The sequence below is a fragment of the Cupressus sempervirens genome, chromosome 3 (assembly GCF_028749045.1).
Source record: "Cupressus sempervirens isolate cs-2001-9-10 chromosome 3, ASM2874904v1, whole genome shotgun sequence".
NCBI classification, from domain to species: Eukaryota; Viridiplantae; Streptophyta; class Pinopsida; order Cupressales; family Cupressaceae; genus Cupressus; species Cupressus sempervirens.
This window is the reverse complement of record NC_143120.1, coordinates 406,606,171-406,618,543: the sequence shown is the minus strand read 5'-3', so window position 1 is coordinate 406,618,543 and position 12,373 is coordinate 406,606,171. Positions and strand designations below refer to the sequence as shown.

General features: G+C 37.0%; 1 protein-coding gene across 3 annotated transcripts in view; it reads right to left on the bottom strand.

The window, feature by feature from the left end:
* Positions 1-1,173: 1,173 nt before the first annotated feature.
* LOC149566727 (putative serine/threonine-protein kinase SIS8) overlaps positions 1,174-12,373 on the bottom strand; it is a 256,215-nt gene continuing 245,015 nt past the window's right edge. For all 3 annotated transcript variants that reach the window (XM_089820069.1, XM_089820068.1, XM_089820070.1), the window contains 4 exons: positions 7,861-8,017; positions 2,083-2,371; positions 1,756-1,828; positions 1,174-1,666 (listed from right to left, as the gene is read on the bottom strand). In XM_089820069.1, the coding sequence (XP_089676195.1) occupies positions 1,584-1,666; positions 1,756-1,828; positions 2,083-2,371; positions 7,861-8,017 (602 nt within the window). In that variant the 3' untranslated portion in view covers positions 1,174-1,583. The remainder of the gene's footprint in view (positions 1,667-1,755; positions 1,829-2,082; positions 2,372-7,860; positions 8,018-12,373) is intronic.

The following is a 12,373-nucleotide window of genomic DNA, read 5'->3' as shown; positions in this document are numbered from 1 at the left end:
CAGATCTCAACTAAAGCAAACACTGAACACGTCTAGTAAAACACCTTGTACAAGGTATAGGCTTCATAATCTCTGACAAAAATGCAAGCAATTTTGATGGACTGGTCCTTCTCCTCCTCCCATGGGTATGATTAAGGTCATCTCGATGCTTAAAAGTGCACGTTGAATCCAGAATAATAATCGAGGAATTATATTTGGAATCTATTTGTATGTAAGCTTCTTGAAGAACTGGATAATGATCTGTTTGTATGATCTGATGTTTATTCACCTTATTGATAACTTTCTAGTTCTCTCCTGTCATGATGTGGGAGCATAACTTTATAAGCATTTCATATAAAAAAATTATATTTAATCCTTTCCAGAAAAACAATAGAATTTCAGTATCTTAAAATAAGATACAAATTAGCCTTATCCGTTGATGAGTATTATGGTCTTGTTTCACCACCTCTGTTTGCAGTGTTACTTTTCCTTAGATATGGTGAGTCCTGTCTTATTTATTATGTGCGCCCAAAAGAAAACTATAGCAATAACCTATAGGTTTTGAACTAGAGAAGTTGTCTCACGTACATCCATGGGTTTTAAAATTGTGGTCTAGTCAATGTTTTGAAAATATAATATGATATTTCTGTCCAAAAAGTTAAAATTCTCTCTTAGAGCCTGCCGGCACAGCGTATAACTAAAATGTCTTATCAAGAACATTCATTTTGCCCTAAAGAAATTGGTGGGATCCTCCAAATTGTTACATGCATGTCTTTAGATATTATAGAAAAAATCGGACATTCCAATCCCTAAGTTAAATGTGAAATCAGCTATGCCAGTGTTTTTAAAGTATTAAGCCAGCCAAAATTGTCTGGGGACGTCTAAAACATTTTACTTCACTGTCTTTTCACACTCTGCCCTTTTCTATTGTCTAATACTATTAGAAAATAAACTGCTGGTAGAACATTGAAAAGCAATTTTATTTGGAAAGAACTCTTTTGTGGATACTTAATAATCCCAACCTACTAGATTGTAAATTAAATCCCACGTCATGGCTATCATAGGATGAGAATTGACTTTGAGAACTCCAAAATAAAATTCGCAATGGAAATACATGGGCATAACTACAACACATTTACTTCTCTATATAAGCGTGCTAATTGCATTTTCACAAATAAGTAGGTAAGAATAGGATATCAAAAGGTTGATTCTCATTCTTTTATTGCATGATACAGTGCCTAAAAAACTGTAATTTGAGATTGATACAACCTCACATCACTGACACCACTGCTTTGAAAAAAAGCATATTTATTCTCCCCTTTACACGCTGCTACCACTTGAAGCTGTAAGGGGATGGAAGTCAATGAAGCTTAAATGAGCAGAATCAGAAAAAAAGAAAATTAATGTGAATCAGGGCACTAACTTTTATAGCATTCCTTACTCGAAGTAAATGACTAGAAAAATTACTTTTCTTATAATACATCTCACAAAATTTTTGATAATTTGAGTTATGTATCTGGCCTGCCAAAGGTGATGACTTCAATATCAGTCTTTCTTCTATACAATTCTCAATTGTATGTACATTGGCCATTCCAAATGTACTTTCAGCTTATCAAAAATTCACACTCATGTAGACGGGTGAAAATCTCCTCATAACCAGGTCTATCATCTGCATCAGCCCAGCAGTCTGGGAATTGACGGAAGAAAAGAAAATAAGGCTCGCTACAAAAAAATATAAAGATTTGAGTTCATCATTCACTCAATCACAATGTGTACCTGATATCAATTTGCCAATAGGGCCTTCAGGTATGTCCAACAGTGCACCAGTGTGGGCAACAGAATAAACTACCTGATAAAAGCATTCAAAAGGATATTAGATAACACTAAATAATATTGATATCAGAAAAGCATCTAAACTGCCTTTTCTCTATAAGAAATTCCATGTCTCAAATATGATATTTAAATGATACTGTAGCAACAATCTTTATGTGCAATAAGTACAGATGGAATATAAAAGAAGTCTTCTACTCATTGACATGAAAAATAATAAGGCACTGAAACCCCAGGCCTTTAAATGAAAAGCTGCAAAATTACATCACTTACCTGCATTGGCTGCATGCCTTCCCATGGACGTTTTAATGTACACAACTCCCACATTATCACCCCTAGACTAAATATGTCACACTTGTATGTAAATGGCTCATTTCTCAGAAGTTCTGGGGCCATCCACTCAGGAGTTCCACCAGCTACTGTATCCCTCATGGGAAGGTTTGTTGCTATCCGTGAAAGGCCGAAGTCACAGATTTTGACTGTCAAGTGTTTGTCAACCAGGCAATTTGCACTTTTCAGATCTCGGTGCACTATGTTCATTCGCTGTATGCACATCATGCCCCTTTAAATATTTAACATGGAGGTGGCCATATGTTTGAAATATTATCACATCAAGACAAAAATGTTGAAGTTAGTTCAAGATAGTGAATTGCTAAGAGGAACTGAAACCAACATTGACACAAATCTAGCAAGATCATATAAGGAAAAAACACCATACCCAGTCAACATGACAACTTTGTACTGAAAAATAAAAGGAGTATGCAACAAGTTCTTCATGTATCACATTCATATGGGAGGAGCATTCATAGAATCCAAGCCAATTTTGATCTAGGATGCACTCGCATAAACATACATAGATATAGTTGTGTGAGTGTTTCCAAAAAAATTAATGAAATCTTGTAATTATCTTACTGTAGAGCATTGACCAAGGTATTTTGCATTCACAGATTAAGGTTCTCATATTTGCAGCTAAAATGCCTAAAAGCCATTTGTAATGTCCCTATAAATGCCTATATGCCTTAATGCTTATAAAGTTATGCATATAGGCATATAGGCATTTTAGGCATTTTAGGCATATGCACCCACACTGCCTGTTAATGAAACTGATAGAAAAGGCAATTAAGGATTTATTGGAGATGGGGCATATTAGGCCTAGTAAGAGCCCCTTTGCTTCAGCAGTAGTGTTGGTAAAGAAGAAGGATGGGACGATACGCATGTGCATCGATTATAGGGCATTAAATAAGATCATTAAGAATAGATATCCCATCCCACAGATAGATGAGCTGATTGATGAGTTGCATGGTGCATGCTTTTTTACGAAGATTGATTTACGGTCAGGATATCATCAGATCAGGATGAGGGAGGGGGACATTGAGAAGACAACTTTTCGGTGACACTATAATCACTACGAGTTTTTGGTTATGCCATTTGGGCTAACCAATGCCCCTACTATGTTCCAGAGTTGCATGAATCAGGTATTCAAGGGGCAGCTTAGGAGATTTGTCCTAATTTTCTTTGATGACATTTTGGTCTTCAGTAAGACTTGGGAGGAGCATTTATAACATCTTGAGATGATGTTGTCCATTTTGAAGAAAGAGTCACTATATGCCAAGGAATCTAAGTGCGAATTTGGGTTGACTGAGTTACTATTCCTTGAGCATATCATCAATGCAGATAGAGTTCGGGTAGATCCTAAAAAGCTATGTTACCGGGGGATGCGTTTCTGGCAAAAATTGACCCCATCCCCATCCCCCTGTCCCAGAAACTCGGAAACTTCTGGAAACCTTTCCCTTGGCTGTCCCAATAAATTAATGTTTCAATTTTGATAATTTGTTTGATTTCCACTCTAATGTGAACTCTAAAGTTAAATTATTTAACACAAACATTATATATTAAGGTTCTATAATTTATATAAGCATGCGTTATCCATGTTTTTATATGAATATTTAAAATTTCCCTGTATATTTAAAATTTTCCCTACTTTTTATATAACTGTTCCCACTGACGTCCCCTAACATCCCCTGTTCCAAGAAAAAAAAATCCGTCCCAGAAACCCATTTCCTCGTTCCCACGTCCCCCCGTCTCGAAAACCTGGGCTAACATAGCTGAAAAGATTAGGGCTATTGTTGATTGGCCTACTCCTACGAACCTTACACAACTTAAGGGATTCTTTGGTCTTTGCGGGTTTTATAAGAGATTTATTAAGGGATTTTCACAAACTCCTGCACCCTTGACAGACCTTACCAGGAAAGGGGCCTTTGCATGGACAAGGGGAGCTCAGAGATGCTTCGATCATTTCAAGAGTAATGTCATCATGTCCAATATTAGCTCTATTGGACTTCACGAAACCATTTGAGCTTCATTGTGATGCGTCAGGTGATGGGATTGGGGCAGTCTTGATGCAGAAGCATCCCATTGGTTTTGAGAGTAGGAAGCTCTGTGGAGTGGAGAGGAGCTATTCCATCTATGATCAAGAGATGTTGGCTATTATGCATGCATTGGCCAAGTTTTGGTCCTACCTAGTTGGGGGGAAGTTTGTTATCAAGACTGATCACAATAGCACCAAATACTTCATAAGATAGGTGATTTGAATGATAGACAACAGAAGTGGATTATGACGCTGCAGGCCTATGATTTTGACATTGAGTTTGTCAAAGGTAAGAAGAATGTGATGGCAGATGCTTCATCCCGAAGACCTCATATTTGTGCTCTAGCTGAGATTATTGGAGAAATAGGATTATTGCAGAGTATGCAAGGGACACTTGGGCTCCTGAAGTGATTGCAAGCACCATACAGGATGATCGTTATGTGGTGGTGGGCAGTTTGATCAAGTTTCAAGGTAGGATATATTTGATTCATTCATCACAGTTTAGGGAGGTAAACTGAAGGCATTTCATGATGCAACTACAACTGGACATCCAGGGGTCTTTAAGACCTGCAGGCAGATTTGTGAGAGATTCACATGAAAAGGGCTCAAGGATGATGTTCAGAAGCATGTCAAGAAGTGTGCAGTTTGTTAGCAAAATAAGGGAGAGCACACATCTTGCAAGGTTGTTACAACTTTTACCCATTCCGGATAGGAAATGGGAAAGTATTTCTATGGACTTCATCACTGGGTTACCACCAATACAAGGGAGAGATTGCATCTATGTGATAGTTGACCGGCTAACGAAGTTTGCTCACTTCTTTTCTATTCCATCCACCTACATAGCAGCACAGGTGGCCGATCTTTTCTTCAGAGAGATATTCAGGTTACATGGGCTACCTAGTTTCATTGTCAATGATCGGGATAGTAAATTTATGAGTGCTTTTTGGCAGGAATTGTTTGGGTTGTGTGGTACAGATCTTACACCTAGCACTAGTTATCATCCGTAGACAGATGAGTAGACAGAGATTGTGAATAAATGGGTGGAAGGGTATTTGAGGAACTATGTGATTGCACAACAAAGGGCTTGGGTCAAATGGCTACATATGGGAGAGTACTGTTATAACACCACTTATCATATATCCATCAAGATGACTCCATTCATGGCATTGTATGGTTATGAAGAACCTAGTTTCATGGATCTGGTTTTGGGGGACAATAGAGTGCCCAAAGCGAAAAACTTCTTGCAGGATAGTCTGGATATTCTGCGGGTGCTCAAGGAGAATATACAGCAAGCCCAAAATCAGCAGAAATTGTATGCTGACCAACATCGGATAAAGCACAACTTTGAGGTTGGGGATATGGTTTACTTGAGGCTACAACCATACAAACAGTCATCACTCAGGAAGAGTGGAATAGAAAAGTTGAAGCCTAGGTTTTATGGTCCCTATAGAGTGATTCGCAGGTTGGGCAAGGTTGCCTACGAGATTGAGCTTCCAGAGGGTAGTCGGGTGCATAATGTGTTTCACATGTCAAGGCTTAAGAAAGCCATCGGTCAAAGAATTGTGCCTTCTGCAGATTTGCCACCATCAGATGAGGAGGGGAAGCTCATACTAATTCCTAAGGCTATTATAGATACCAAGGAGAGGACTCTATGGAATAGGTTAATTAAAGAATATTTAGTCAAATGGAGGGCCCTGCCAGAGGAAGATGCTACTTGGGAGAGCGAGCAGGTGTTACAACAAACAAGACTAAGATTGCTTGAGGACAAGCAATTTCAAGGGGGGCGGACTAAAATGTCCCCTCTTTAGAAGTTGTCCAGTTGTGTGACCGTTAGCCTTTTATTTTATTTATCCCACATTGCTTGTGAAAAGTGGTCGACCCTATGAAGTAGGAATAAAAGGAGAGCTTGTGGCTATTGTTAGGTAGGTTGGATATGAGAAGAAAATAGATGTGTGAGTTACAAATATGTTTTGGGCATTAGAGGACGCCTATCCTCTCTTGTGACATTCCAGACGTCATTCCCTTGGGGTTTGGCCTTTGGAATTCATTGCTATCAGTTTCATTAATAGGCAGCGTGGGCGCATTTCCAGCTACAGGCAGATTGGGTGTTCGCTCATATCATTCTCACTTCTTGTCCGATACTTATGCCATTGTGGAGGGATGATTTTATGAGGGTCTTGGACTGATTGAAGGTAGTTTTTTATTATAGCAGCACTGTAGCACGGCACTATTCATATTACTATAGCAGCAAGATGGGAAGTCATTACTGGAATATCATGTTATAATGCTGAAGTAATTAGGGAGTTTGCTATGTGTTTAATTTTATTAGTTTAAAAACTAATATTATTTCAACAGTAGTTCAATCTTCAGTTTGCATAAATTCCTTCTTGTTCATGTTATGTGGTTTCAAAATCTATGCAAAAACATTAAAATCTTTATCAGCAGTTAGTTCAGTTCTTGGGCATTTCCAGGATGCCCATTACACCATTATATCCATCAAGTTTAAAACAAGGTGCCTTCTATGAAAGAATCATCTTATAATGCTTACAAGTCAGCAAAAAAAAATGCAATGAAGTGACTGTTGCCCTAATGTTTGAAACTAGAAATAAGTTTGCAACAAACAAATGAGGAGGCTCCTTGTTAAATATAAAAAAGGAAAATACAGAAACCTGATCACGTTATCATTCTTTTGTGCTTGAAACTTTGCAGCAGTGAAGTTCAAGGGCTATTAATAATTTCAATTCACTTTTTTATCTTTTTCTCATGTATCAAATTGTCTAAATTTTTGGAGTCAACGGCATTTTTCGAATTTTGTGGAAATTTTGCAATAGACAGGTTTAACAGTTTGCAATAAAATCTTTCATTTTTGTGTAATTGTTTAATTCCTTTGCCTTCAAGTTACCTATTCAGCAGTGATGTAAGGGTTTCTTTTGGAGTCAAAAACGCAGAACCTTTAATTTTCTTACGATGGCAAAATTGTTCTCATCATGGATACATGCAATGAAAAGTGACAAAAAAATTGTTTAGCTCATCAATGTCATCACTAGTAGTTTGGAATAGATAGATGACTTGTATGGTATATAATATTAGTTCTTACAGCTGCAACATTTTAAGTAGTATTATTATTGAAGTTTATCCTTTGCAATAAATATGGTACTCTCCCCACCAGAATCATCTAAATGAAGTTTCCCATGGGTTTTTCATTTTACTTTAGACTTGATACAGAGATTATCTCTCTAATCGTGATTCCTGCAATTTTGTAATTTATCAGGGGTGGTTAATGTGCCTTCACTGTGAAGTTTTCCTAGAGTCTTGGCTTTATTACAAAATAAATGAAATTAAATATTGTCGATAAAGCTTTTTGGAGTTGAACGAATTAGTGAAGGAAGGATTTCTTTACGAGTCATTTGAGGTGTTTCAAAGATGAAAACTGCAATCACATCTTCAGTTGGACAGGTTTGTGCAGCATTACGAGTAGAGCATGCCCAAGGGCCACTGTAAATTTTAAATGAGATATGGAGCACAAAAAATGAATAATTAAAACAACTAAATTATTAACACTCAAAATCACAATACAATGTTCAACGAAAACAAATTTCTTTGTTGATTTTGTAAAAATATTACCAAAAGTAGTGATTACTTGAGACAAACCAAATCTAGCAGAAAAGTATAGAGCATCTAACCTGCAGATATCACGGAGCATCTTTAATCTTCTTCGCCAGCTGAACTTCTTTCCTTGACCACTTGTATGTATTAGGTGATACAGAGAGCCCATTTCCATGTATTCTGTTACCATTGAAAGATGGGGTGGCTTTGTACAGGCTCCAAGAAACAATATCACTAAACTCACAAGCACACCAGAACAGGTCAGAAGTTGACAGGTATTGTCTTAAATTTTGCAAGTTCTCCTAAACAAAGAAACACGGGTTTACCAATTTAATCACATTACTTTCAAAATTTGTGAGGATACATAATAATATGTATAACATACTTTTGACCCAGGATCTATAATGAATACACAGCTAGGAATACATTATTAATCTAAAAAGCTGTTCGTAGCTATCCTTTTCTAAGTGGGACAGAAAAATGTACAAGACTGGACTTCTGCTATTCAAAACTGTGATCACTGCAAAAAGCACAGAATATAATATTTCTACATGAATAGTTACAAACTTACAAATACTCTATAAAGAATCTAAAATGGGTAATGAAACTTGCAATTTTCAGTAATGCAATAGAGAACAATGGTAGCTAAGAGAAAATTTAGAGAGCTAATGGCATAATCATAGAGCTATTTGGAAAATACTGCGAAATTGTGGAAAATAAAATGAAGAAATCAAATTCTTTTGTGACCAGATGTCCTTAATTTCTTTGCCATTGCCACCTCCCAATCAGCTATAGAAATATTTCCAATTAAGGAGATCTAGCTAAAGTCTGTCCAAGAGGCTGTGTACGGCTGGTGTCTCATTCCTTTTGTGCCCAAGACTGACAGTGTACACCTGAGGGCAATAAATTAAAACAGCACTCTTTGCATCCTGACATACCTCAGCTATTGAGGTCTCACCCTATGTAGTTTGCACTTTAGGATTTGGTTCTTGTCCTCTCTGTCTCTGAAAAAGTACCTAAGCCTTTTTCAATGTGTATGCCCAGATTATCAGCTCTTCAGCAGTGGGAATTCACTTTGCAAGGATAGTAATGCAGTGACCTCATGTAATAACCCCAACTGGTTATAACTTCAACAAATACCAAATTCTTTACTAATTCAGTTGTTTGACATTTCGTCAAACACTTCGCAAGCAAGCTCTGATACCACTGTAATATCACTTGTCAATTCGAACCTCAACTTGTTGATTTGTAGGTCAAAGAAATTGTCAAACACTTCCAATACGATCTCTATGCTTGTTGTTTTTAAGTTTCAGACTGATTATGCTTGCTTAAAATGATATCAAAGGAAATCTAAAAGCCTATAATTGATTACTATTATATCTAAGAAAAGAACTAAATGCATATGCAATTCTCTTTGGCTTTTCAAATGCATATAGATGAATTCTAAAAGAAAAATGTGCACTTACAGCCAATTGGTATTTTGTCAAACAATTGGCATGCATACTATTATGTCAATCATGGAAGATATAAACATGCACATTACATCAAATATATAAACCTGCAACTTATCACTCCTTTAGTGAAATATTGTCTAATTCAATGCTTAACATAATATTCCAAAGCTCTTTGTTTTGCAACCCCCAAAAAAAATTGAGTAGAAATGACATTATAAATCTGATATAAAATGTGCATCTGCAGCTACTTATGACAGCCACCTTTACAATGTCAAATGACCAATTCAAATGATGCAAATTGATTATAGAACCTGATATACAAATCGCCCAATGAAGGAGATGAAATTGCAATCATAACCAAGCCATGTACTGTAGCACAGGTGCTGTTCACGTCACTGTTCACAGCACTATAGCAACCAGCAATAAATGTATTCTCCAATTTAAGCACGAATAGAACTCCAAAATGAAGCTCTCATGAATGCCAAATTCAATGGACATTTCACCACCTCAAATGGTTGCAACAATGAAGAATTGACACTCTCCAATGGCTACCTAAAATTAGAAACCCTTAGTTCTTCTCCCAAGTATATATCAAATGCAACTGACAATAACTAGATGCCTAACAATGAAGCTCTCGCCTCTATTTACTCTTTTCCTTCACCCTTTTAGAAGGAAATAAAATATTATTTAATTGCACTCTCTAGAAGCTTCCCCCTTTCCAATCCAATAATTAGTTGTACTTCTACAAAATGCACTCTCTAGAAGCTTCCCCCTTTCCAATACAATAATTAGTTGTGCTTCTAGAAAATTAAGTTAATTAAATATAAAGTCACCTTTAGATTTATTTATTTATTGACTTTTATTTAATTTATTTCTCCACTTAGCCTTCGGAGAAGGAAAAGCTAAGAACTCCATTGAGGGTCTAAAAAATGGGGAACATTACAGCTCACTGTTCCTGATAGACAAGGAACTAAAAATCATTCACGCACAAATTTAGAAAAGCTTTTATCTTCAATCTGCTTGCAAAGACAGCTATATTTTTCCACATTGCTCTAACAGAGTTGATTCGCAGTTTATCCCTTAGTGTAGGCTCAATATTGGGCCAAAAGCTTCCACTGCCTCTAGAGAAGCCTCTGAGGTACCATTAGCACCTTTAGTTGATTACTGTGTTGAAAGTTATCAAATTGTAGATAGATTGTATCCAGTCTGATTTGGGAGGCAAATGCACTATTGGATGGGTACAAAATAGAGGGAGGAAAGGTAGGCGAGTTCCAATTAAGGGAAGAGCTAAATTAAGCATAAGGTATCGAAACCCAGCCATGTATCATATCATTCCTGGTAGGAATATTAGTAATGATTTCTACTCGATTCAATTCCAATAAACACTAGCATCTAGATGCACTACAAGATCAGATCTAATAAAAGTTAAAACAAATGTTATTTTCAAATTTTCAATATAACATGAAAAAGTGGACAAAAATCCCCATCCATCAAGTATAAACAAGGATAACTAAAAACCTCTATCATGCCATATCTCTCCGCAACCACTACGATACCACCACGAAAGTAATAATCATCCAAAGCATCATGTCTGCTAATACCCACATCATCCTGTAACCATGATCCCGGATGAAGTCTCTGTGATATAGATGTGATAGCCCATGTCGGAAATTGCTTGACATAATGTTGGATTGTTTGCTGGTCCCACCAACCAATCCTCCCAAACTGCTAAGCCAAGTGCCTACAGTCAATAATTGTATCCTTTGAAGATGGAAGTGCACTATCACAACACGGATAGTATAAGTCTTGCTTCAATATCCCCATAGCCTTATGAAGAGCATGGAAATCTGCCATGGAAAATCCTCCACTATCTTGCTCATCAGTCATAAGAGCACTCCAATTGAGTGTAGATAACATCTATCGAGTGACATCAAAGTGCTCAACCACTATGTCTACCCTCCCGTCATCAACCCTGAGTTGTCTAATCAAGTGATGAGGAGTCTGAAAATGATAGTTGTCTGAAAATGATAGTTCTCAGGCATGTGTACTACCTCTGAATATGCGCTATGGTAGAGTACTGTGTCGGAGTCATGTACATCGTTGTAAGGGGTATCCAGTATGCATTCACTAATGCATGTATCCTCATTTATAGTACTGCAACTTTGTATCTCTAAGACCACCTCCTCTGTCAATGATGAAACTGTTGTGACCACACTATGCTCACTCTCATCAGCTCCCCATGTGTCTGCACATACAACTGAATCACGATCTTGGGATTCAGTGTCACTATGAGTACACACTACTCTGATTTCTAGGGTATGGTCTAAGAAATCAGACTCATCATGACATGAAGTCTCATCACCCAATGCCTCAAAAAAGCCTATTTCCGGATTACTCTCTTGTGCAAACTCACCAAAACAATCCTAACCCTCTGTATTACTTGTTGTTCCATTCTTTAGTTGAATACCATCATCAACATCATTACCTCCATTTGAAATAAATGTTACCTCATGATTTGAACTGCTGTTGCAAATTTCAGAATAGGCCTCACACCTTGGTGTCACATTTCCAACATCTCTAATGGTTTGTCCCCTAATTGTAATCTCTTCCATTTTGTGACCAATGGCTTCTTCATTATCATTTAATATTTCTTTCTCTTTTTGCTGCTGAAAAGAGCTTGTAGATGCCTAGTTATCATCTGCGTCAGGTACACCCATAAATTTTGTAAAGGAAAGGAGGTTGCGTATCTCCTTAGACAGAGAACAATACTGATGGTAGCTGCTCATAACTGCAAGATTGAATGTCTTGGCAAGAGGCATCTTAATTGTGTTTGTTAACGAAGATGAAACCTTAGAGCACCCATTTTTATTTCTAGCCATGGTAGGTTCCCGGACTATTCCAAACCCTTGCCAAAATGAATTATCAAAACTTTTTGGCCAGCACCCAGATGTCAAAATGAATTATCAAAACTTTTTATCTAATAACCAGATGCCAAAATGAATTATCAAAACTTTTTACCCAGTACCTAGATGCTGAAATGAATTATCAAAACTTTTTAGCCAGTAACCAGATGCTGAAATGAATTATCGAGACTTTTGCTGTCATGTCTCCATTTTGGAAGTAATTCGATTTACTT